The sequence below is a fragment of the Ambystoma mexicanum genome, chromosome 14, assembly GCF_040938575.1.
Source record: "Ambystoma mexicanum isolate Mex_15411 chromosome 14, UKY_AmexF1_1, whole genome shotgun sequence".
NCBI lineage: Eukaryota > Metazoa > Chordata > Amphibia > Caudata > Ambystomatidae > Ambystoma > Ambystoma mexicanum.
Window position 1 is genome coordinate 540,080,340 of NC_090940.1, and position 25,888 is coordinate 540,106,227.

The following is a 25,888-nucleotide window of genomic DNA, read 5'->3' on the forward strand; positions in this document are numbered from 1 at the left end:
AATAAATAGCACTTACCGAGATTCAGCTGCAGCTTTCCTGCTCTGGTCTCTGGTCCGCGTCCTCCGAGTCCCGGCACTAATGAAGGGAAAGCCACCCAGCGGTAGACTTTGTTTACTACAGCTGGATGGCTTTTCCTTCATTAGTGCCGCAAAAGCAAAAGCCAGCACAGGAGGGCCTCCATTTCATAAAAATGGCTGCGCCGCTGTGCTTGCTTTTTCGAATTTTGAGCTTGAATAGCTCAAAATTTTACATAGGAAGTTTTAAAACGGAGGATGCTAGTATTTTTTTTTTTATGTGGCCTATCTATTTTTTAAATAAAAATGTTTACTAGACCATCCCTTTAACACAATAATGTAGTGTCGTACATCTTGGCAACTGGAGATAATGTGGCACTCCAGAGATAAGTAACAGATGTCAGTTCAGGATGATCATGAAGTATCACAACCATGAACCTTGGAAGGCCTATTGGAATAAGTGGCACCTTGGCTGAATGAGAAACCTGGTCCAAGTATCAGGTGATGCAACCGGAGGAGAGAAGTCTAAAGAGTATCCACAGTGCGCGGTGTGGCAATTGAAGGACTGTAGTATTGCCGGTGGTCCGGAGGGAAACTTGCTTGAGAAGAGTAAAGGAAGCATCCTTTGAAGAGAAGTTTCAAGTTGAAAATAGTCCTTTGCCCACCCCTTTCTTTTTTCAGCCCCCACGCAAGGCTACGCCTCATAGGGCTATGCCCTTCCTCTCTTGCCCATTGCTTCTTTGTTTTGCTTTTTGGTTAACCTATGAGCTCTTTATGGCAGTATCTCCGGTGGTCTCATTTTGCCACAAGACCAAAATATATCAAAGTGACTTACCCATTAGTAACAACATTTTTGTCCTGGCACAGTGGGCACCCAGTGTCATCGGACACTAAAAAGGTTACACGCATCACTGTGAAATTAGGACTATCATGCGATTCCTACAATTAACTGTTTGGCAAATGACAACCACTATCGAGTATGCATTTTCTTTCCCTCGCTTGCCTCCCAGACCCATTTGAGAATATTATGTTTTTCTTTGATTCACAAAATTACTTTTTAATGACCAAACTTCCTTACGTTTTCCTTCAAAATCCCACCCTCATGCTTTTACACACATTGTATACTGTATATCTTTCTTGTTTACAGTCCATCTCTCTTGTTTACTGTCCATCTTTATTGTTTACTGTCTATCTTTATCATGTGATGCATCAAATGTGGATGTGTCCTGCAGGGACTTCATTTCACCAAAATGCCAGGGGTAGCGGAAGTGACATCACACAATCCTTGACCTCTGATGACATCACAGGAAGTGATGCAATTTGACCCCACCCCAAAGTGACATCACGGCAAGCGATGCAACACCACCTTTCACACCACGACAAAACAGAAGTGGCATAACATAGCATTGTTTCTGAGTACACTACGAAAAATATTGTTACAATATCACTGTAAAGTGATATACATTTCATACAAGAATGGATCACCACATGTAGATCACCATATGTATCGCTATTATCAGTGCTTATAGGCCCATATTACATCACTGTGAATGCAAGCAGACGTCCAAGGCCAAAAGATGTGTTATTGTATAGCACTTATGCTTAAGCGCTTCATATAGAACAAATATACATACAATATCACCCAACCTGCATTGGCACTCATTCATCAACCTCAGCAGGATGAAAGGCTGAGTTGACCCTGCTGGGAGTAGAACCTGCAGATCACACACACATTGCAGCAGCCAGCGCTCAAACCACTGAGCTATTTTACCAGCTATAGCCATCAGAAAACCAGCCACTCCAGAAACAAAGAGCTACATGCTGCTGGCCCCAGCCCATGAGCCTCAATGTAAAAGAAATTAAAAAACACAGTTTTGCCTTTTTTTTTAGGGGTAGCAAGTGAGACCACAGGGGTAGCAAGGGAGACCTCAGGAGTTGCAGTTGCGACCTCTCGCGAACTCTAAATGATGTCCATGGTGTCCTGTGCATGTAAATAAAAACATGAATCGAGGGAGACAAATGCAGTCTCGGAAAACTACTCCCTCTGGAATAATTGTTCATGACTAGAACAGTGGTATCTGACATTCTGCTGGATGATCAAATCTATGCAAAAACCTATAAAACAGGGTTCAAAAGTGATAAAAAGCCATGGCCGCTTTAGCTCCTGCTTGTAGCTTAGAAGAAGCTGGTTAGCGAGACACCAAGATCTACCAGGAGCTACTTTCGACTCCCGAGACCAACTAGGGCCATACAACCATATCTATGTGACATTGACTCTGGGTGTTTAGCAGAGAGTATAAAGGAGCATTGAGACACATCTAGAAGACATGTAAACCATATGTGAGCCACATATAATGGCACAATGTTAAAGGTTGCCTCTCAACTGGAAGCCAAATTCACTACCTAGTAGCTCCTGGTTCCCATTGAGGTTGCTCTTGTGTACTTACTGATGCTGGATACCCAGCAACTGCTTTCAGCTCCTACTTAACAAATCTTATTTCGATCCCTGCAAAGACTTTAAGTTTCAAACCTCCATCACATCCTCTAAATATGCATTTGTTTTCTTTTGAGGTCAACCGTTTCACTTTGATGGAAGGCATCTAAATAGGGTTTCTTTTAGTTACCTCAATAGCTTTGTTCCAGATGGGGCGGTGACTGGTGGCGTCCCAGAGAGAGATATGTTTGTCGTGCCCACATGTCAAGAAATTTGGTTTGAAAGGATGGACCGCAAGTCCCCACAGCTCATCGGTATGACCCTAAAAAAACACAAATGGAGCACTATTAAAGATCAAATACATTTCTGTGGGGGGCAAAGGGGAAATGGGGTTGCATGGGGCGAGAGCAATATAGACCCAATCAAAACAACTGCGATTGTATTCCTGCAAAGGAAGGGATTTCCGACTTTTCTCCTCCCTACGACTACTGCATTTTCTATCATACACCTCCTTTGCATCTCTGGCAGGCAAAGCACTTCAACGCCAACGCCTATGGCAGGAGGTGCTACACAAATTCAAGATGTCATAACTAGTCCAGTGGGTGGGCAGCTAGGCTCACAACCTGGATGGTAGTGTTGCAAAACATTTTTAGAAACAGAGTTACTTAGATCTTAGACATTTGTCAAATCACCCCACAGCCAGGGGTCTGCAAACTGTGGTTCTCCAGATGTTTTGCGCTACAAATCCCATGATCCCCAACTAAAAACTATACAGAGTAGGGCTTCCACCAAACTGTGGTATCCAGAATTTCAGAAACATTGTCTTAATATGTGGTAGGGTACAAATCACATCTTGCAGCATTTCAAGCATGAGTGAAACTGAACAACATTCCCAGGTTCAGGTGTGGTTAATATGGCATTCAAACACATTAACAATAGTTCCCGAATGGATACCCGCAGGCTCATTGTCTGCGTGTCTCCAACAGCTGCAACATGTAGACCATGAGGGAGATCACTGATCTCAGTCCGCTCATTTTAGCTTTAAGAGGGTCAACAGATCAAAGCTATTTTTACCATGATGTTGTGAAAGAAAATCTCTGACACACAGGTCACGAGGCTTGAAGAGGGTAACTATGAATGGCAAACCTAAAATGAGTTGTTTGTGGATGACACGTTGTAAAATCGGGAAGGTCTCTTGGCTGAACACCTGCAGCTTCCTTCTAAAGTTTCAAACAAAGTCTCCAAGGTGCAGAAAATAAAATGAATAAAGTTCCACTAGAGAGGGGCCTTCCCTTCCCCTAAAGTATTTCTGGTTATTGAAAGTGTCACTTTTCATATATTCCACAATCCCAAAGGGGGTGGGGGGTCTCTTCCCTTGAGTTTTCTCTGTTTACACAACACTTTACAGTTCTTTCTTTGGACCCCCCTGATGCCTTTTTCAGAAAGGGGTATGCTTCTTCCCGTTTGGTCCACAATTCAAAAAGGTGTTTTCTTCCCCTGTTTTCTCAGCACTTTCTGGGGGTCTCTGCCCGTTTCTCAAATCCCTGATTTACTCTCCTTCCAGGGTTTTATTTCACCACCTGGGCACGAGTCCTAGATTCGCTGATTGCCTAGTTTACTCTCCTGGGCTTTTTGAGTCCTCAATATTCAAATGCATTTCACAGGTTCACACTCTTCATTAGAATTGACCCGGTTCTGTATTCACATAATTACATCTTATATGTGGGGCCACCGACCCTTCACCAACTTTGTTAAATGTGCCAGCTCCCTTGTGTGCATTTCTGCTCGTTACTAATGGCACGCTGCATCCACCCTGAAGCGCCCTGGTATCCCAATCTCCTACTCTGGGCTTACGAGTCTTCACCGACAGCTTCGGCTTCCCTTGCATCTCACCATTTCCTTTGCAGGCCTTCTGCTGCCTGGGAGCGCATCTCATCGGCTTCTTGGTTCACACCTGGCTTTCTCCTTCGCTCGGCAGCTCCTGCTGGTCAGGATGGCAGCACAGTGAACAGTCTTCTACCTGACTTCCTTGAACGCCGTCCACACCAGCTTCTTCGCCCCTGGTCTACATCTTGCTTTCCTCCAGTGTCCCAACCAGCATCGGGAGGGCTTATTCTCTTGTCTTGTTCAGGTGCCCATATTTGACTATCCTGGCACCCGTTAACATCTTCCAATGACTAGAACGTAGCATTGGTTTGCCGCTTCTAGTGATCTCGATCCCTCTTTCTCGTCTCAGTGTTAGGGGATGGGGTGTACATTAGTCCCAGCACTTAACATCCTCCAGCGACCAGTACGCAGTGTGGGCTTGCCGCTTCTATTGATCTTCATTCCTCCATCTCTCTTCCTCATCTCAGCATTAAAGGGGGAAGTATGCATCTAAGGTTGGTGACCAGTAAACAACAGATTCTTTATCCACCCTACAATATGCCATACAAGAATGGGGGAGTGAAGGAGTGTTGTTAGGTCCCAATGAAACAGGGGATACCATGTTTGACCTAGCAAGTCTATGCCGCTCCCATGCGGGTCGTCTCCCCTCATGTGGTCCTCCCTCAGATAGCTTCCCCCAGGGTCAGGATCAGGTAGATTCTGCCTTTCCCTAGCCACATGAAAGAGACTTTCCCTGGGAAAGGAGCAACGACATCCCTAGATTCGTACGTAATTATAGCAACCCTATATCGCTTTTGCGGTACACCAATTTGTCACTCTCCCTAGTATTACTCTATAAAACTTCCATGATCTCTCAACATAGACTATAAAGTATGAGGCTGATGAGAGTTGAAGGCCAAAACATCTGGAGGGGGGAAGAAGGAAAGGAGAAGGGTAGCGGATCAAGGGATTGTATTCGGCCTGCAAATCTGACATATCTGCTTTTCAGCAGCATGGGAGTAAAAGTCACTCAGAATACAAAGCTGTTACATCACAGTCTGGCGGGCTGAAAACAGTATTAAGTGGAAAACTGCAGAACATTGGGGTAAGTGCTGATCAGTTGCATTTTGGGTCGTTTGAGTAAAAGGTGAACCTATTGGGGATAGACACCCTGAAACATAAATCTGGAAATGCACCATATGTTCTTTCATGAGGGAGTGACAAGGTGCATTATGACTACCCCAATGCCCATATCGAAGAGTGCTAGACAGGTGTGAAACAGGACTGGTATCGAGAGATGACACCGACAACAGAACTCAAGTTTCAAAGAATGTTTTATTTCAATATCAGGATGGTGTAAGGCCTAACTTGCCTTACTAAGGTAGGGGTTTCTCCTGTTTAAAGAAAACGAAGGGAAGTCTGTGTATGTAAATCCAAATCAAAAGTCTGTCTGTGTAAAAACCCATGCTTGCCCTCACATCTAGAAGTAAACATGGTGTGAGGTTCCTTTTAGCCAACAGATTATGTTAAAAAGTAAAGTCTCAGCTGCTCTAAGCGTAGGTTTTCTTCTTGGGCCCCCTATCCCAAGTTCAATACAGTTCCAGTAGCTGCTTGTCTCAATGTCCCGCCAGGTCTTGAGGTTCCCTTCCCAAAGTTAAATGTAGTACATTTCATTCAAAAAGGAGGTCTTGAGGTTCCCTTCGCCAAGTTAGATATAGCAGAGTTCACAAGAAAAGGAGGTCTTGAGGTTCCCTTCGCAAGACAATGTTTCTCAACACTTTCGGTTATCAGGGTTCCTTCTTCCCCAAGATTTCACTGTAGCACTTATACTGCTTTTACTTTCTCAATGTTCACTATAAGAAAACAATAGGTCCACTTGAACCGCCGTCTAGCTTGCTTTAGCATTCAATTCACAGTTCTCTGTGGTTTATTCACAAGGTCGTTTGCTTGTCACCATTTAGGGCTCCCTGGTCTAGGCGCAGTTGTCAGACCACACAGTCCACCCATAACAGATCATGCAATCAGGAACCCTATGCTTCACCTGGGTTTGATTTGTCATGTCTGATCTTCAAAGTAGGGATCTTCCTGGTCTAGGCGCAGTTGTCAGACCACAGGGTCCACTCATTACAGGTTGCGCAACCATAAGTTCCCCTTTGCCTTTTTTGGCCCCTTCACAGGCTCTTCTACTTCGGGCTTCTGATTTCTCACACTTGTATTTTCTTTGGTTAGAGTAACACTCTCATGCAAATCTTTTGCCTTTCCACAGACCTATGGTTCTTTCTCACATTGATTGTTATAATACACAAGTGATTGTTCAATTTTCCATATGCTTTCGTTCTTCTTACAATGTTGCTTACATATAGTCTGTCATTCAATATGTTGGTTTAACTTCAAATGTTTGTTCGGTATTCAATATGCCGTGATTTTATTCAAATAGCACTTTCCATTCAGTTCGGTATTCAATATAATGTGGTTTAATTCAAACAGAGTTTTCCATTCTGTTTGGTATTCAAATAGCACTTTCCATTCAGTTCGTTATTGAATATAATGTGGTTTCATTAAAACTGCAATTTCCATTCCGTTCGGTATTCAATATAGTTCATATTCATTTAAGTTCATGGACTGTTACTTGCCTGCAGTCCCCTTGTAGCAATCCAGTCTTCCTCTGTCCTCTGACACTCACTGAGTCTTCGGTTCTCCACAGCGGCAGTTCCTGCTGCTCCCGCTCACCTTGTCCATAGCCGAGAAGCAGATCGCCTGGGCTCCGTTTACTTGCTGAGCACTTCTCTGGACACGCCGGCGGCCTAAATGGATGTGTACCGCACCCCTTCTGCTTCACAGCTGTTTGGCAGCTCCAGCTGCCCGCCTTCTGATTCGAGGGCTCCCGGTCCTGCAGCCACCACGTGACTCACATCCTGAAAAACCCCACCGGGATCGGTGCCGGCATCCAGACTTCCTGGTCTCGTTCCAACATGGTGGCTCTCTCTCCCTCCTGCATGCTTGGGCCTCTTCCCTTTATACACCTGAGCCCTATGAAGGGGCCTCAGGTGCGAGATTGTTGGCTTGTCTTGCTTGACCATAATGAACCAATCAATGGGACATGCCTGACCTTCAATATTGGATGCCTTCATACCTCTCTTCTTCGTCCCAGTATTAGAGTGTGTATAGGGGTTCCAACTCCTCCCCCCTCTACAGATTATAGATAATATGATAGGCAGATCAAATGGTTCTATTATTGCAGAAATCATGATTATAGTCCTTTTATTTAAGGTAATAAGTGCAAATGGCATAGCGCATATTCGGGGTAAAATTACCCAGGAAGTGAATGGTGCTTTAAATATCACACATATATCATGAGTATATAAAGATATATAATAAATATGGGATACAAAGTGAGAAATGCTTAATTAAATAAATAATGGCTACCTGAAGGATTAATACAGTATGCAGACAGAGATACATTTCAATATGGATGATTCCAGTACACAATGGTGTCTAGTGTTAAGGCTAGGTGTGAAAACCCTGACTCATGCTGATAATCAACGGAGGCTGACATATGAAATGGTCTTTGGCAGCATCTCACAGTGAGATAATTGAGTCTGGGAGTTTAAACTTGAAACTTGGCAGGAAAAGCAGACAAGATAATGATGACATTTTGATATTTTTATCTATGTTGCTAATAAGGAGAGCGTACTGTACTTTATGTAGACCCATTTCACAAGACCAGCTGCATTATTTGGCATCATATGATAGAGGTTATTCATTTCTCCACAGTATAAGACATTAATTAACTTGGCAGGACCTCGAAAATTAGATAAGGGGTAGACATTGGTGTAATAAAGCTTTTCTTGGCAGGAGTTGAGAACTGTTATAATGTGTCCAGCCAGGTCTAAAATAAGCTCATCAGTTTCATGTGTCAGAGAAAAGTGTGGATGCCAACTATGCTAATGTGGGCTGGGTTTGCATCAGATAAGCCATCCAATCACAGTACAGTGAGTTTGTTTCTTTGGCTAAATTGACCTACATGCTCTAACAATTTACAGGGAAAAATAGGGCATGAATGAAGTAATCCATGAAGGATGAGTGAAGGGAGGGTAAGAATGTTAAGAAAGGGGGATAACATGTCTCACCCTTAGATGCTTTCTTCTTCTTATTAAAATTCTGTGGGAGTAGATGGCAACTGGTGAATTGGAATCTATAATAGGAAGTGTATGTCCCTTATGACTGCTTTCCTTTTTTCCCACTCCCAGAATAGTTTCTGGGATAGGGAGTAGCTATTGCTCCCTGCATTTCTGTTCCTGCCCTAACATTTTGTAAACTTGAAGGAGGTCATATGGCACTGATTTGACAATAACCCATAGACCTAGAGGGGAGGTGGGGTAAGTCAGCACCTTGATGTAGGGAATACTGTGTCTCACCCAAGAGCATTATCCCCCGATTCCCCAAGGACCATCCACTCAGGGGATACTCCCTCACTTGTTCACCCCCAGGGTTGGGATCCAAAAGCAATGGCCCTTCCCCGGCCACCTGAGCAAAGCATCCCCAGGGGGTAGAGGTAGAACACCCACAGGTTTCTCACACAGGACGAAGCATTGACATTTAAGTCTGATGTCCAAATAAAAGGGATCAAATATATTGTGTTAATCTACAGAACAACATTTCACAAATTCCTGAGGGGGTTGGGAAATAACCACGAGACACAGAACTAATGGAGCTGGAAATTGGTGGTAAAACAAATGTTAAATAAATGAATATTTCACCGACTTTTCATATACAGATTCCATAACATTCTGATGAGAATTAAGATGCAAAAATTTGTTGAGCTATAGAAACCTTTTGGAATAGCCAAAAAGACTGATATTAAAGCTATATTATTGATCAGTTTGATCATAATCGTTGTTGTAATGTAAATGCAATGTAACGTAAAGCCGACTTGTATATTGCACTACTGCCGTTTTGGCAGCCTTGCTACATGTGGCCCTGCATGATATGAGGGAGGGTGTTCATAGTGGGATAGGCAGATGCAAAACCTGTGGTGGCGATACTTGCAGGTTGAAAGTACCAGAGTTCAGTGATTCCAGGTAGGTACTGGCAGAGAAACCTTGAGTTTATGTGTCTTCCGGAAGGTAATGGAGCTATGGTGTTGCTCCAGTAAAGCAGCATGTTTGTAGACATATTTCTAATGTGTGCAATGTTTGATTGTGTGAATAATATAAGGTGGTCGAATATGTGAGTTGGCCGGTGGAAGGAGGAAATATTAAGTGAGAGGGAAGCTTTTTGTTCAAGATTATTATCCAGGTGTTGTTGGAGTATCTATTTATCTTCTTTTAATGGGGGTTCGGTGAGGGAGCAGCAAAGAGAGGTGGACAAAGAGATATTCTCAGCATTAGCCATTTTATTAACAAAAAAAGGGGTTTGGATGAAGGCCTAACTTTCACTTTCCTAATGTGAATGGGCCTCATCATGACTCCGGCGGTAGCCGTGCTGGTAAAACCGACACGGCTGCCACCGGAGTAATTTTTTTAACGGCGCCCGGGAATGGGCAATTACCGGGACATTACAGCTCCGGCGGTCCCGGTAATTGCCCATTCCTGGCCACTGGAAAAAAATGCTTGGGAATGGGAATGCCGGATGCACTGGCACCATCAGTGAATGGTGCCGGTGCATCCGACATAGTGTGCTCTCGGGTGCCGGTCCGCCCCCCAGGTCAGACCAGGCGGGCAAAAAGGCACCTGCGAGCAGATCTCATAGTTTGCCAGTCTGGTAACAACAATACTGGCAAGCTTACTGGACCAGCAACCTTAAAATGAGACCCAATGTCTTTTTTCTATGAAACTAAAGCTGAAGCAGGATGACCTTGTGTCCACACTCAATCTGACCCTCACACTAACAAACAAGCAAGCAGGCAAGTGCAAGGTAAATGTTTCAAAGTTCAACTTATTAGAAACGTGCTAATACTCAAACAAAGTTCAACAAAGAAATGTCTTGGATCCAGGGTTGTACCCTTCCCTGGATTGTTTCAGGTAAATTGTTCACAGCATTCTTGCATCAAGGCAAGTCTCTTAAAGACATTACAAATGTCTGTTTTATCATCCTGAGGAAAGAATTAGAGAAAATAAATTTTCCTTTCACACCACTGGTTGGGATTAGGCAAAGATAAGTAGCTACTACTTTTCAAGATGGCAAAACAATTGTATTTCATAACAGTAATTCAAGCATTCAAAAGGCATGTCTTTTCAAAGCCTCTGGTTGACAGAATGTTCATTTGAAACAAGAACTTAATATGACCAAGTCTCTTTTCAAAACACCAACTCAAAGTAAGTTTCCCAGTACACTCTCCTGCCAGGAAACCTCTCAAATTCAACTGAACACTCTTGATATCCTGGCTTAATCTCCTCCCAGGATCTCCCTTTTATAATAATTTTGCATTTATATAGCGCGACGAACCCTCAGTTATCTGAGCGCTGCTTATTATTACCCACGGTGTGTGGTGCTCATTAGTGGTTCACTTATATCCCCTGGTGTACTCTGCAGGCCAGGAATCTCCTTCCAAAAAGATTTCACTACCCCAATACCCCTATCAGGCTCATCTGCAACACTGACTCTCTTTTTAGACATTTTTACAATTGCACCTCTTCAGTGGCAAAACTCTTGTTGACTTCAGTTGACACTTGCACCAATCTCCCTCATACTGACATCCCCTATATGAGGGTTTGTTCAAGCTCCTTCGTTCAACCTCTTTTATAATGTCCCTTGGCAATGCTTGTTCCAGGTTTATCCTAACTGACATCTCAAGTCAGGAGAATTGTACAAATATTGCCTCTTTATTTCTCTTAAAATCTCTTTTGGCTCTTGGCAATGTTGGTTCCAGGTTTATCCCACCTGACCCCTTATGTCAGGACAATTGCACAACATGTTTCCCTGTTCTTTTGGCAAGGTCTTTTGGCTTAGACAATGCTGGTCACAGGTTTCCCTCAACCGACATCTCATGTCATGAGAATTGCACCATATTCGTTTTTTCCTTTCACTTATATTTAGTCGATATTCAAAAGTTCTTTCAAAATGCTTTTGAGCATATATGCATGTCCTGGGGCCCCCTTCGATGTTAGGCTGACTCACCGGTTCAGCATGCATCGGCTGAGATGTGCTCATGAGTGGCCAGCTTCTCCTTCCAGGCAGAGTCTCTTTGGGGCTTTGCGTTGGCTCTCCCGACCTTCGCCAACAGGACCTGCGCAGCTGTGCAGGACTGCGTCTCTCCTTCCATTCCTGCTGTGCACAGTCTGCTCTCCCTCTCCCGTAGTTGCTCTCCTCCGGTGCTAAGCAATGTCACCCTGCTTCTTCCAGGCAACTCTCCTCTCCACGGCCCTCTGGGAGCTTTCCTTTGCCATTGGTCACACTTCACACTATGGGTACTCTGCAGCCTTCCTTTTCTCTGTTCCTTTGTTCTTCTTGTTCCCGACATTCCTCTTGTCCTCTCTGCCACAGATGATCTTGGGTGTAAATGTCCTGCGTAATTGACTAGGTTGATAACAACTAGACTGCACATTGTTTTAAAAGGCGCATTTTCTCCACATGAACTCCCTTTGCCTCCTCCTTGTCACAGTACTTAAAGCTTTCTGGGACTGAGTTCCAATAAGTTTCAAATGATTTTGGATTACATTATTGAACAGTTGTATTTGAAATACAATCACCAAAAACATTAGATGCTTCATATGTTATAGGTTCATCATGTATACAGGGAGTCTGAACAGAGTTCTGTTTTTAACAATGTGGTTTTCAGAGTTTTACAATGAGATGGTTTTGAGTAATGGCAGCAAGCCATCAAGAACTTTAGAATTAAGGGATTTTCTTTACAACTAAAGGAATCGCACAGATTCTCTCCGTGTGGAGTCACCACTCTCCCTCGACAGCCATCTCTCTCCCATGTGATCCATCCTCAGAATACCACCCCAGGGGTCAGGATCAGGTAGTGGCTGCCTTCCCCTGGCCACACGGGAGGAGACTTTAGGCTGGGGATCAGTGATGACTCTGCAGGATTCATCATAGTGTTTAGCTTACGTTCAAAGGGTGGAGGAAGCTACCTGAATGACTTCGACCTATTGTACTTCTTGGCTGGTGTGTTGTATACAGGCCCACTGCATGCTGGTGAGGGGTATCGGTGCAATTCCATTTGAATGTTGCGGGAGACTGACCCCACTTAGTCCGATCTCAAGTAGTCATTGGATGATTAATTTGTAGCTTGCTTGTGTAATTTATAGAGGAAGTTCTGTCTGGTAGATGTTAACAAGAGTGGGTGTCTGTAGGTTGAGAATTTATTTTACTGTACTCATTGTTTTCAGGGATTTTATGAAGGCCAGGTGGTTTTCTTTTTTTGAGTAGACAAAGGCTTAATTGCTTGAATTAAGTGTTCTCAGCGATTTGTAGTGGATACTTTTTTGTGGTGGGTTCTTGGCTCCTGATGCGGAAGGATTGGGGCTTGAATTTATTACTCCATATTGCTAGAAGTCAGTGAAGTGTTTGGAGGACTGTGGTGATGTGCAAGTGCCTTTGAAGTCTCAGAAGAGGTCTAGCTGCTGCTGGTTCCACACGCTGCCTGTTCACTAGATAATCTAGAAGCTCCAGGTAGAGTATGCAGCATCATCTAACCTTCATCTAACCTTCAGAACACTTGTGAGATCATTTTGATAACTGAAAACTTGAAGATCAGCTCTGACATGGTCTACCGGATCGTTCGGAGTGGAAAGAAGCCACTCCTTATGAGTTTCACCTGTGGTTTGAATGTGAGATACCAAAGGTTTGTATCACTGTTGTAGGCAGAAGGCAACTTCCCATTTCTTCCGTCAAGTGGATGTTGTATTATAGTCAATTATATTATGGAATGTATTCTGGATTACTATAATATTGGCTAATGATTCAGCCCTGCATTACAACTATTAAAACATAATGAAAAAATAATCAAAGGTAGGGAAGCTTTTCCAACCCTTGGAAAGGGCTGGGTTGTGCATTCCCAACATGAATTCAGATCATTGCAGGATTTGATTTTTCTCAGGCAAAGAGACTTCACTCTGGGTCTTAGGAATGAGGCAGGATTGAATATTTGGGAAAAGGCTGATCTCGAGAGTCATTCCCCGAGTTAATCATGGAAAGGTTGGAAAGGTAAAGAATTGCCAGTTGGCCCCGCACCAATGGATAGTGTCATGTGTACAAAGTCTGTCATTCATGAAGTGAACTGTCTGTCCCCCAAGAAACATGTTGCGTTTGTGGGAGTCAAATTGTTACATAAAATGGTAGGTTATTGAAATGTTGGTACTGTTGATGTTAAACAGATATTTGCACGATTGCCTTCGGGCTTTTTTTTCTGGAAAATAAGCGGCACATTAAGATAACAGCATCCATCCTGTGTACGTATTGGAGGGGGAGGGGCCTCCTGAGGATATGCCTCCATGAGGAATTTGGTATTGTAGTGACTCGTGTTTCTCTTTTGGAATGGGTTTTTTCAGGAGACCTAATTGTAATCATAATCTGGAATACTTCTGGAAACCTGGTCTCAACTAACATCAGCTGATCCGATAGCATTTGCTGGAGTGTTCTGCTGATCTTGGAGTTGATATATTCATGCCCCTCTGGTATGAGGTTTTTGAGTATATTCAGTGACAAATCTGGAGGTTTCATCCTTTCTTCCCTAGGGAGCCACCTCCTTTGAGGCTGGGGAGGTGAGCACGGTCAACAAGTCCCTCTCTAGGGGTTTGAGAAAGCAGGACCTCACTGGGATTGAGTCCCCTCAAGGGGCAAAGACTCCCATTCCCACGGGGAACTCGATCGGAAGGCATTATCGGCATACATGGGAATAAGAGAAACTGAAGTTGCATCCATATATGGGACTCAAAATAATGGTAACTTTACCTCTATTTGTTTGGCTCAAGATAATGCTGAACTCTCCGGGAGCTTAACAGGGGACGATGAACGCTATGCCACTTTGAAGTCACAGAGCGAGGATAAAGGGTCAATGGCCCTTGAATGGAGAGAGAGGAACCCTAAGCAGAGGCGAGCCTCCGACATGCAAATGTCAAGATGGGAGTAGCCACGCTGCACAGTGGAGCTTGCTGTGTCACAGGGAGAGAACAACTTGCAAGGGAGATGCTGCCGACCCGCCACAGGAGAGTGTAGAGTCAGAGAGGTGAAGGCAGCTCAAAGCAAGCTTTACCTGAGCCGTGACCACGCAAACCGCAGCCATAACCAGGCATCGGGGGAGAAGTGAATCCTCTGCTCTCAACGGGAGAGCTGCAGAATGGTAAGACACAGAAATGAGCAGAACACTAAGCCTGCTGTTGAGGTGATGCTGCCTCACTGGAGCAGACCCAATGAAACAGAAGGTATCTGGGTTGCCCAGGGCAGAGGGAGGCAAAGAGAGGAGAGAACAAAAAGGGAGGAAGGAAGGAAGGATTGCCCTACGCCCCTATGAGAGTCAGAGAGGCCCAGGAAGAGAGAAGGAACAAAGAGAATGAGTGGGGTTACAGGAACCCAAGAAACCAGATGATTGTAATCCACCAAACGGCTACGAGAAACTCCCAAGAGCTAAGAGAGCCACTTAACAAGAGTGGTTACCAATACCCCAGAGAGCTAAGTAAGACATTGGAGCAGTGGATCCAAATGGGGCTAGAGAAGCCCAATAAACCCAGTGAAGAGCAAACACAAGGGGGTACAGAGACACCCAAGATGTGAAGCAAGTGGGGAGAGGTCAACACAAGTTGTGGAGAGGGATCAGGGAAATATTCCTCCACCTAAGGGAGTTTGGTCATTTTGTGTTTTCAGGGATTTGAGAATTTCTTTGAGGCATTCGGGGAAACCTTTGGAACTTTGAGAGACTGCCAAGAAATGTTAAAAAGTAAGGAGAATTGCTTTTCTACAAGACCCAAGATATTGGGGTGGCAACACTCTTTTTTTCTCTTTATATTTTTCTAAGTTGTAGGGCCAGTTTAGCCGATAGGTTTGGACCAAGGACTATTTTTGGTTTCACTACTGCCAAGCACCTTAGTAATAGTTTTGATTGGAAGGGAAATCCTCTTTAGCAAGAGTAGTATAGCTCAGTAGCAATGTGCTCCTTCTTGGAAGCATGACGACGCAGAGCAACGCAAGTTCGAATCCCGGGTCTGTGCTTAGAAACCTCTCTGGTATTGAGCGCATTATAAAAACCAATTATAATCATAATATAATTAATTAGCAATAGGTTTACAAAGGTGTTTCCTTTTTAAGGTAAATAAAGTTTTTTGGTGTCATCTGGTCCTCCTCCTCCTCCTGGCTTGCCACAATTCCCAAGTTTACCATTGATGCAGGGACAGTCATTAGGCAATAATCATGTTTTATCTCAACTATTCCACTGAGAAAAGGGAACAACTTAAACTGTCCAGTTTGGAAATTGTTAGAGGTGTCAACAGCAAAGGAGGACCAATCTTGACCTCACACATCCATAAAAAGAGGAATGCTTGTGGAAATAAATTTGAATTGCAATTCATTGTGACGTGAGCAAATGCCTGAAAGATAATTACTTTATCTTTCATTCTATAAAGCATCTACCCAAAGTGCACAGACTGTGGCGAATAGAAGTTCATCCACAGTCTTTGCGGAAATTGGAAGAATGGAAAAGTCACTAAACATAGGTCCCTAGAAAGTAACTCTAAAATTGTGTAGCATCGGGGAGCAATTTAGCAAAATCTTTTATAAATCTATGGAAATATTTCATATTTTGATGCAGTTAAGGGAATAGTCTGGTGGTGGGAATAGGATGGTTAATTTCTGTTGCGTTAACTTAAACCGTGCACAGCTACCGCCCAGGGGCAGACGCCAGGCGATCAATTTACTGCGATACCAACTGGTTTTTGAATTGTTAATTCTCAAATAGAATTTCCATGTTAAGCCTATCTGTGGCATCACCTTTGGATGCCAATAACACATTGAGCTACAGCTAATAGAATAGTGTTATTACCCCCATTAGGTACAAACAATGAAAGCCACCTTTTCAGTTATTCACAAAGATGTGTACTTCAGCAAAACTGAGGAGGACTAGAGCATCGCTTAAAAGCTCATGTTTAAGTAGAACTTAAGGAGGCCTCAATGATTTTGTTCCTGACTCTCCAGATATTTGGATTCCTATTTTAGCATAGAAGACATGCAGGAAATTGCATATTTGTAAAAGGTAGCAAGCAAAAATAAAAACTCTCACTCCACCTTAGACACAACATAATAATGTTGTTTGGTCACCCACAGTGTGGCATGCCCGGTGAGGTTGCCCCTGAATCTCTCCCCATTAGCCCATGAAAAGCAGATAAAAAGCATTTCCCTGAATTCTGGGGTATAATGGCAGATGCAATTCTAAGATGCCAAATACACTTGTGTGTGTATGGTTTGGTTGGACAGACCTATTAATGTTCGGTTTCAATACAGGCTTCATGTAAACCATTTAAAAACACTGCTGACTCTCCTAACACATCAAAATGTATGCTATATTAAACAATCAATTAACAAATATTACTGTTTAACTTGCATTTGCATCAGCTCACCTGGGTAATTGGGTAAAAGTGCCCTGATAGGGTCCCCTGAAGGACAAAGTTCCTTGTCGTGCCAATCAGCACAACATCCCCTTTTCCTTCGGCCACTGTCCTTATTGGACCGAACTGCTCAGGAATCTGAAAACAAACAAACAGGATCGATCTAAATCGCAATCACGTGAATCAATTCTGGCTACTTAGAAAAAGTATTTCTTGCTTGAATACAAAAACAAAAGTGACAAAAATTCTTAAATCAAATACTTTTAAATAGTCTTGGGTAAGAAAGGGCAACATGGGATTTGGTTTGAAAACAAGCAGTAGAACCTAGATTTGGATAGCACACGGGCAACGCGCTAGTCTTGGAAGCACGACCAAGCAGAACAGAGGTTTGAATCCTGGTCCGCGCTTAGAAACAGAACTCAGGTATTAAGCATGTTATAAAAAAACAATTAAAATTAAAATCAATTCATTCAGTGTTGGCTTCTTGCATTGTTTTTGTGCCATGATTTTTGTAGTAACCGCTTGAGGTACCAGGTTGCTGATGTGACATCAAATCAGCGTGCCAGATTGATGATGCCAGGGATATCAGGGTGCTGCTCAATGTGTTATAGTACTGCTCCTATTATCAGAGTAATACTTAAAGTGCCTGGGTGCCAACTATTGACCAGCATTACCCAGATGATACTGTCTGTTCAAATGTACATTGTTTCCATATTCCTTGCCATCGACAAAGTCGAACACATTCACATGTCAAATCATCATCATGAAAAGAAGACAAAATTGCCGCAAACAATACTTCTAAAGCCTGAAAAAACATGTGCACCAAAAACAGAGCAAACTGCAATCATAGACCCAACCAAGGACAGAGAGCACAAACACGCTTCTGTTGACTGAGATAATCCCATCTAGAATTCTTTAATACATATAACCATCTTTAATTTCAACAATCAATCTCCAAGTCTAGCCTTGAGGCAGGCTTAATTTACAGTTCGTCCTAAGCCTTGCAAATGTAGCTAGCTACCCTGTATTGGCTGCCGACAGCCCTTCTAATCCCGGTCTCTGGAAGCCAGCACCGTCCTAACGATTGGTTGGTAGGGTTGAAAGAATTTGGAAAGGGTCTAGTGTTTCAGTATCATAATAGTAACAGTGACAATTTCCTTCTGCGAAGGGTGTAGGGTGGCCAGCTATCCTCCCGGTACCATTTGCACCAGTCAGATCCCATGCAGAACTTTTAGACAAGGGCTCTATGTTCCATGGGGGAAACTCCCATCCAAGTAGGGTTCAAGGCTATAATGCAGCTGGTCCCCTTCGTAAACACTACCCTTGCAGCAGTTCTTCATGTTGTACATTCCCGCTCATGGGCAATACCTTTCCTTGGCCTTAGCAACATACATTGCACATGCTTGAAATATGGGAACCCCGCAATACCTTCTAACCCAAGAATCTCCTTCTGTCGTTGCCATTTAACGACTGCACAGGAGTTGCACCACACTCTCAGCCAGCATCTATCAATCACCCACCAAAAGTATATTCAATTTCTAATGAAGCCTTACAACACAGTGCATCTATACAATACAAAATAAACATGAACGGAAACACCATATGGAATACATTACATTGTTCCTAATTTATTTAAAAAGCGCCAAGGTAAGTGGGACCTAAGTGGGAAAGGCAACTCTAAAATGAGAATTGCTTTAAAGTGCAGCAGGCAGAAAGATATTTTATGAATACATCTTTGGAGAGTAGCTTGAGCACATTAACACAATGTAGTAAAAGCATCCTTTATCCATATAGCTCTTAAGATCTCGGTGTCGAGTTGTCCAAAACCGGCTTTTGTTCTCAATCGTCTCGTATGGGCTGGTCTTGGGGACAATTGACGTTCTTATAAGGAGAGAAGCATTGATATATGATATGATGTGATAGGTTATTTATAACGCGCTTAATACCCAGAGGTTTCTAAGCGCGGACCGTGGCTCGAACTTGTGTTGCTCCATGTCGTTTTGTTTCCAAGGCAAGCATGTTGCCTCATTAACTGTGTTTGATAGTTTAGCCTTGTAGAAATGTCCCTCCCTTACATCAGCCTGTATTAACTCATTCAATCTACTATTGACTGCTAAATTAAGGCAATGCCTACTGTGCAGATGGTGAAAACACTATGGATATCAAAGTTTGATTATACATTTTAGCCAAGGTACTGGAGAGTGTTACGGAATAAAACAAGTCAGCCAAGATGGCGCCTGTAAGGGGCATGGCTCGATTAGACCAGCCAGATGCCACCAAATTAGGGGTTTATGTCAATAATTCCCCTCTTGTATCAGGCACTTCAATTTTTGGCTGTTGATTTCCAGACCATGGGAATACTTTTTACCTAATGTTATTTTAAAAACACTGTTTTTTTCGCTAGACTTGCAACACCCGAGTCCCAAAACCTGATCCAACAATCTCCTTTCACTTCGTTTTTTGTACATCAGTGGCCAATTTTGAAGCAACACTTTCTCAGTTGTTGATACAACCCCAAAATGTAACCATTGATTTGTGTCATCCTTTTCTTTTTTAAATTTCTTTTATTGATTTTATGCAAACAAAACAACACAAACCAAAAAAGCAGCATAATCATAATAGTTCCATTACACATCAATTTTTCTTAATCACTGCTCCCACAACCCCTCCCTCCCCCCATGGGCCTATTTGTCAATCTCATTCAATGTCTGGCACATGCGGCCGGGTTTCGTTCTCTTCGGAGTCTGTTGGATCTGATATTACTCCAAACAATTCTGCTATTAGCGATTTCCGAGCCAACAGGGTGCCCGCCTCCCCCTCTCCAGCCAGGCTACTCGCTTCTTGCCATGCCACCGTTTCAGCCTCCGCCCATTTCTGCAAGTCCTTCCACCATACATCCACCTTAGGCTTGTGGCATTTCTTGCACCCCATGGCAATCCTACGTTTTGCAAGCACATACGCCAGATTTCTCAGTTTCTCAATATGCTTGAGTTTCCGTGGCCTAGGGAACCCGCCCAGTAAGCAGGCCCAGGCCGTGTCTGTAACAAGAGTAACCCCCTTATCAGCCAGTTTCTGTGCCACTTCTCCCCAAAAACACCCAATGATCGGGCACGACCAAAACATATGTGTCATGTCAGTGTTTTCTAGGTTACATTTAGGACACGCTTGTCTTCCAGTGTTTCGGAACTTAGATATCCTCAAGGGGGTCATGTATGCCCTATGCGTTACATACAGCTGTATTTGTTTTAATCTGGCATTTCTAGACACTTTTTTGTGATAGCCCAGGGCACGCTCCCACACCCCATCCTCCATTGGGGCCCCCACTTACGCCTCCCAGTCCAGTCTCAGATGCGTCAATTCTTTCCCCACCTTAGCCATCACCATCTCATACAGTCTCGAGATCTCATGCCCTCCTTTGGATATATCATATATTGCTCCCAAAACTGCATCTGGTTCTTCTATCAAACTGTCTCTGGCCAGGTGTTCCTAATCATCCGCGCCAACCTAATGTACGTGACATATTGGCCCGTATGTAGCACCGCCTCTTCGTTGAGTTCTATAAACTCCTTAATGGACCCCTCTTGCCAAACATCGCCTAGCGTTACCAGCCCCACCTATTCCCAGTAGGTCCTAATAATCACCCTCAACTGATTATCCCCTCCTTTCAAAGCAACCAGCAGTATCTGCGGGAGGCATGGGACTTCCATCAAGTGACAAGCCCTATGCCAAATTTTCCACCCAAACCTCAACATCGCAGGACGCCCCCTCATTTCGTTTTCAGGCAGCCAGATCATTTCTTTCAAGTAAAACGGGGCGCAGTCTTGTCCAAGCACCCTGTGCTCAGGGGTCACTTAATCGGAGAGCCACTTAGCCACATACTGTAGCTGTCCCGCCAAATAGTAAACCTCAAAATGAGGCAGTCTGATACCTCCGTTTTCATAAAAATTCTGCAATTTCCAAAACGCCACTCTATTTCAGGTACCATGCCACAGGAAGTCCCTACACATGCTGTTCAATTTACTGAAAAACCTCTTGGGTATCATGTATGGGATATTACTAAAATAATGCAGGAGCCTGGGTAGGACTACCATCTTGAGCATTGCCCCCCGCCCCATCATTGCCTGGGGCAGCTTTGCCCAGAACTGCATGCTGTTCCTAATTTTCTCGACGGCTACTCCTGTATTATGTCTATGTTCTTCTTCCACCGTGTGGTATACATCTACGCCCAGGTTACGAAAAGAGCTAGTTGCCCATGGTACTTGTAGCACCGGTAGTCTATCCACAGGGGTCCCCTTATAGTTACCCAGCGGGAATATGACAGACTTTTGGGGGTTCACCGATATTCCCGACAACTTTGCATACCTTTCCATCACTTCAAGTATGTATAGGAGATTTTCTTCTGGGTATTGCAAGTACAGTAACAAATCATCTGCGTACAAGGATATCAAGTGTCGTTCCCCTCCTACCTCAATGCCCATCGCATCATACTGTGCCCTGAGGCATATTGCCAGAGGCTCCAGGGCTAAAATGTAAAGCATCGGGGGACCAGGGGCACCCTTGTCTGGTGCCTCTACCAAGTTGCCATCTCTCGGATATCACCGCTCCAGTTCGGACCCTGGCAAGCGGCTCACTATACAACATTTTAGCCCACCTGGTATAGCCCGGCCCCATTCCATACCCTTCCAAGGCAGCTAATAGCCATGACCACTTGACCGAATTAAAAGCTTTAACTGCATCTAGAGACACTATCGCCATCTCACCTTCATTCATGCTACCCCATTCGACCACCCGGTGAAGACGCCTATGGTTGTGTGTTATATTCCTATTCGGGACATAACCCGTTTGATCAGGATGTATCAGTCTACCAATCACTTTCTGCAATCGATTTGCCAGGACAGCTGTTAGAATCGTGCTGTCCTGATTTAGCATCGACAAAGGTCTGTAGGAACCACATCTATGCTCCGGTTTGTTGGGCTTGGGTAGCGGTATTATGATCGCCTCTCTGAGCGACTCAGGCAACCGTCCTATCTCAAATGCCTCATTAAGCATGTCCAGCATTGGGGGGAGGATTTCCTCTCTGTATACTTTATAGAATTTGCTGGGGAACCCATCTGCTCCCGGGGTCTTACAGGTAGGCAACTGCTTAACAACCGCCACTAACTCCTCTAACGTGATTGGCTCATCCAGCTCCTCCCTCTCCTCTTCACTGATCTTGGGCAGCCCTATGTTTTCTAACGTTTCAATTATCTTGCGTTCGTCACCCATCTCATCATCCCCGTACATCACTCTGTAATAATCCGCAAATACTTTGTTAACCCCCTCTTGCGTGGCCACTTCATCCCCGTCCTCCCTAATAATGGTCCTAATCGGAGGCCTAGGGGTCTCGCTTTTGTATAGCCAGGCCAAAAGGCGGCCTGTCTTATCTCCCCCCGCGTGCTGCCTCTCAACATATTTCCTATAATTGAGATTGCAGAGTCTTTCCCAATGCCCTGCACATTGTTGCTGTAGTTGGAGTACCAGCTCCGTGTCTACATCACCGTTCTTCAATGCTGTTTCTAACTCAGTTTCCGTCCTCTGTAGGTCAGCCAAGATCCCACCCTGTAACCCTCTTGACTTAGCAATGGCCGCCCCCCGCATCAGCACCTTAAAAGCTTCCCATAATGTGCCAGCGGAGTCAACACTCCCAATATTCTCCTCAAAGAAGTTAGTAATCTCTTCCCTTATATCTTCCCTAAAGACTGGATCTTTAAGCGCCTCTGCTCGGAGGCGCCATGTAGGGATCCTCACTCTCGGGGGGCAATATTGCCATCTGAGGATCATGGGCGAGTGATCTGAGAGGACCCTAGCCTTATATTCGATTTGAGTAATCTCAGACATCACATCTGCTGTAGCAAAGACATAATCAAGCCTAGTGTGCAGTTGATGCGGGACTGAATAGTGCGAGTATTGCCTCTCAGTGAGATGTTTCATCCTCCACGCATCTGTAAAGCCAAAATCAATCAGCAGCGTCTGCAACGCTCTCGCCCCCGGGCTCGGTTTACCCACCCCGCCATCAGATCTGTCCACCACAGGATTCAACACACAATTAAAGTCCCCACCCCAGATCACCGCGCTCCCTATACACATACTAAGGTTGGTACACAGGGCTCTGAAATATGATGCTGTGTTTTGGTTGGGGGCATACGTGTTTACTATGCATACCTCCCTGCTCTCCACCAGCCCTTGCAATATAGCCATCCTTCCTTCAGTTTCAACTACCTCTTGTATCGAACGGGACATGCAGTGCCACCCAGATTAACACACCCCAGACCCTCTCCATTTTCTCTTAACCAGGTCCAACTTCTCTTGCGTCAAGTACGTCTCCTGTAGTAGTGCAATATCTATTTTCTGCCTTTTCAGATACATCATGATTTTATTTCTTTTCAGATAACTGTTAAGGCCCCTGACGTTCCACGTTATTATCCTGAGGTCTCCCATAAGTCGTTGGTAAGCACCCCCTTGACCTTCCGCCGATCCCGCCCCCTCATGCGCCGCAAGTGCAACATGCTGATTCCTCCAAATAGGCTCGAAACAAAACGTAAACTTCCCATAACCACACACACACTCAACTTCCCATCCCCCCACCTTCTTCCCCCCATCCCTTCCCCAACAATCCCCCCCACCCCAACTGTTGCCCAGCTCCATTCCTGGATCTCAGACACCCCCACATCTAGTCCTGCCTAGCACAAGCTTCTACTCAGGGCTCAGTAGGGTAAAGCTGCCCTAATGGCCGCTAAAATTAATAATCTACTCTGGGTAGGTCGTCCACGTTCTGTTGCTCCTTTTAAGAAATATTACGCATACAGATGCTAGACAGTTACCAATTGCAGTTACACTCACTATATTCCAGTCCATGTCGAGCACCAGGCTCGGATTGTGCTCAAAGTTCAGCCAGTTACAATATCTCTGTACAATCAGGATCCTCCTCCCACTCACCCTCACAATGTCCGTATTACAAAATCTTCATTCGGTATGCTCCTGCCGGTCACGATCCGCTTCTTGTTCCGGGCAACCCTTCAGGTCCAGCCATGTGACAACATCCTCAGGGGTATCAAAAAATAGCGCTTTGTTCTTATGTAACACCTTCAACCGTGCCGGATGCAGCAGCATATATTTGACTCCCGCCGCCCTCAGCCTTCTTTTGACGGCGACGTAACTATACCCCTGCCTTTGCACCAGTATCGTATAGTCCGGGTATGCTGTGATGTTGGTGGATGCTCTCTCTATCGTACCGCCCTTACGAAAATATTCGAGGATCTTTTCTCTATCCCTGTAGTTCAGGATCCTTGCGATGATCGGCCTTGGCGGGGCCTCGGCCAGGGTTTCCGTCTTAGGGCGCGATGTGCCCGCTCCACCGTGAATCCTTGCGAAAGCTTCCCTGCTCCGATCCCTTGTATGATCATGTTTTCCACATAGTTTGTGGGGTTTTGGCCTTCTTCCCCCTCCGGCAGACCAACCACACGGATGTTGTTCCTCCTCGCCCTACCTTCCGCCTCTTCCACACGATTTTCCAGGTTAGCAACCTGTTGTTTTAAGACATGAATCTCCTTCGCATTGTTCGTGCTAACGTCGGTATTAATTTTCACCCCACTTTCCAGACCACTGGTTCTTTCTGCAAGTGCCCTGACATCTTGACGTAACAGGGTGAGTTCCGTACCCACAGCATCAATCTTATTCTCCAGAGCTGTGCGTAGGAGCACTTAGTCCCGTTATAGCCTCCAGGATCTGGTGCTTATCCCCTTCGGGGGCGTCTTCCACGGGAGTCACGACCATGCTCTGCACCGATGTCGAGGGGGTCCGCTACGTTTTCGTAAAAACCTCCATCGCGGGCTGCTTGGACTTGACTCTCAACCCTTTTGCCGACATGGCGCTGCCCTCCACTCCTGTACGGCTCCGTCTTGGTGCAGCTGCTGCACTGTCCTTAGTCCGACAATAGTCGGACTCCCAGGTCTCCTAACTCACATTCAAGATGGCACTCCGAATTGTTTTACGGGTGGGCTATGGCCTCGCACTCCTCATTCAACTTCCGTAGGCCTTGTGGCCCAAGTATCCAATGCTATCTCCTCCTGCAGTCAGATCGCCAAGGCTCCATTAGCGTACGCCAGGCCGGGCACTCTCACGGTGCTATCTCAAACACTTTTCCATATTTCCTGTTGTACTCGTGCTCCAGGCAATCGTCCGCAGCCTTGTCCCGCAGTTCCGGGGAGTCAGTTTCGTTTCTCCTCGGAGGCCTCTCCTTTGTTAGCCGCCATCTTGGCACCGAAGTGGCCACACAGCCGTACCAACAAAAACATATATATATCTCACGATTCCCCGGGACCATGAACTTCTCCCACGAACTCCACTTAGCGTGCAGCTTCCGACGCCTGATCCCTAAAGTTCTAGCCACTCGTTACAGTTTCAGCGGGTAACTTTAGCAAAAGTAAAGTTGGATCATCAGGAGCTCCTCACGAAGCACGTCCTATTCCATGGCCAGATAGCCACGCCCCCTTTGTGTCATCCTTATTGCTACTTGTTTGGTGTCTTGTCCAACCCATGTCTGCCGTGCAAATGTCAAAATAATCAAACAATCTTTACAAGAGGAAGAGTAACGCCATCCAATATTATATTCACTTTTAGTTTTATGTCGGCCCACCTACGATTTAGCTGATTTAGCTCTATTAAAGTCTAAAAAAAATAAAGTGTATAATACTAACCTCACCACACCTTAATCCTGAAGACACTGGAGGCCAAGTTCCAGTTTTGAGAATATTTAGGACATTGCCTGGGGACAGCAGCAAATTCTTAATAAATATGTTGTACTTATGTTAGAGTGCCTCACACTCTCTAACCACCCTGCGGTTGCGAAACATGCTCGGCCGCGGCCACTGCTTTTGTTTTAAATACTTCAATCAGAGATTTCAGGGTATACAACCAATGCAGCTAGCAAATCCCTTTGTAGCAATTAGACCACCCCACCGCCTCAAAGTCTGTTCTGCAGTTCTAAGGC

The 25,888-nt window shown here is 44.7% G+C and overlaps 1 protein-coding gene across 9 annotated transcripts in view; it reads right to left on the reverse strand.

Moving 5' to 3' along the window:
• Nucleotides 1–25,888, reverse strand: part of EML1 (EMAP like 1) — an 821,887-nt gene that overhangs the window by 42,479 nt on the left and 753,520 nt on the right. For all 9 annotated transcript variants that reach the window (XM_069637821.1, XM_069637826.1, XM_069637819.1 and 6 more), the window contains 2 exons: nucleotides 16,873–16,998; nucleotides 2,640–2,771 (listed from right to left, as the gene is read on the reverse strand). In XM_069637821.1, coding sequence (XP_069493922.1) covers nucleotides 2,640–2,771; nucleotides 16,873–16,998 — 258 coding nt within the window. The remainder of the gene's footprint in view (nucleotides 1–2,639; nucleotides 2,772–16,872; nucleotides 16,999–25,888) is intronic.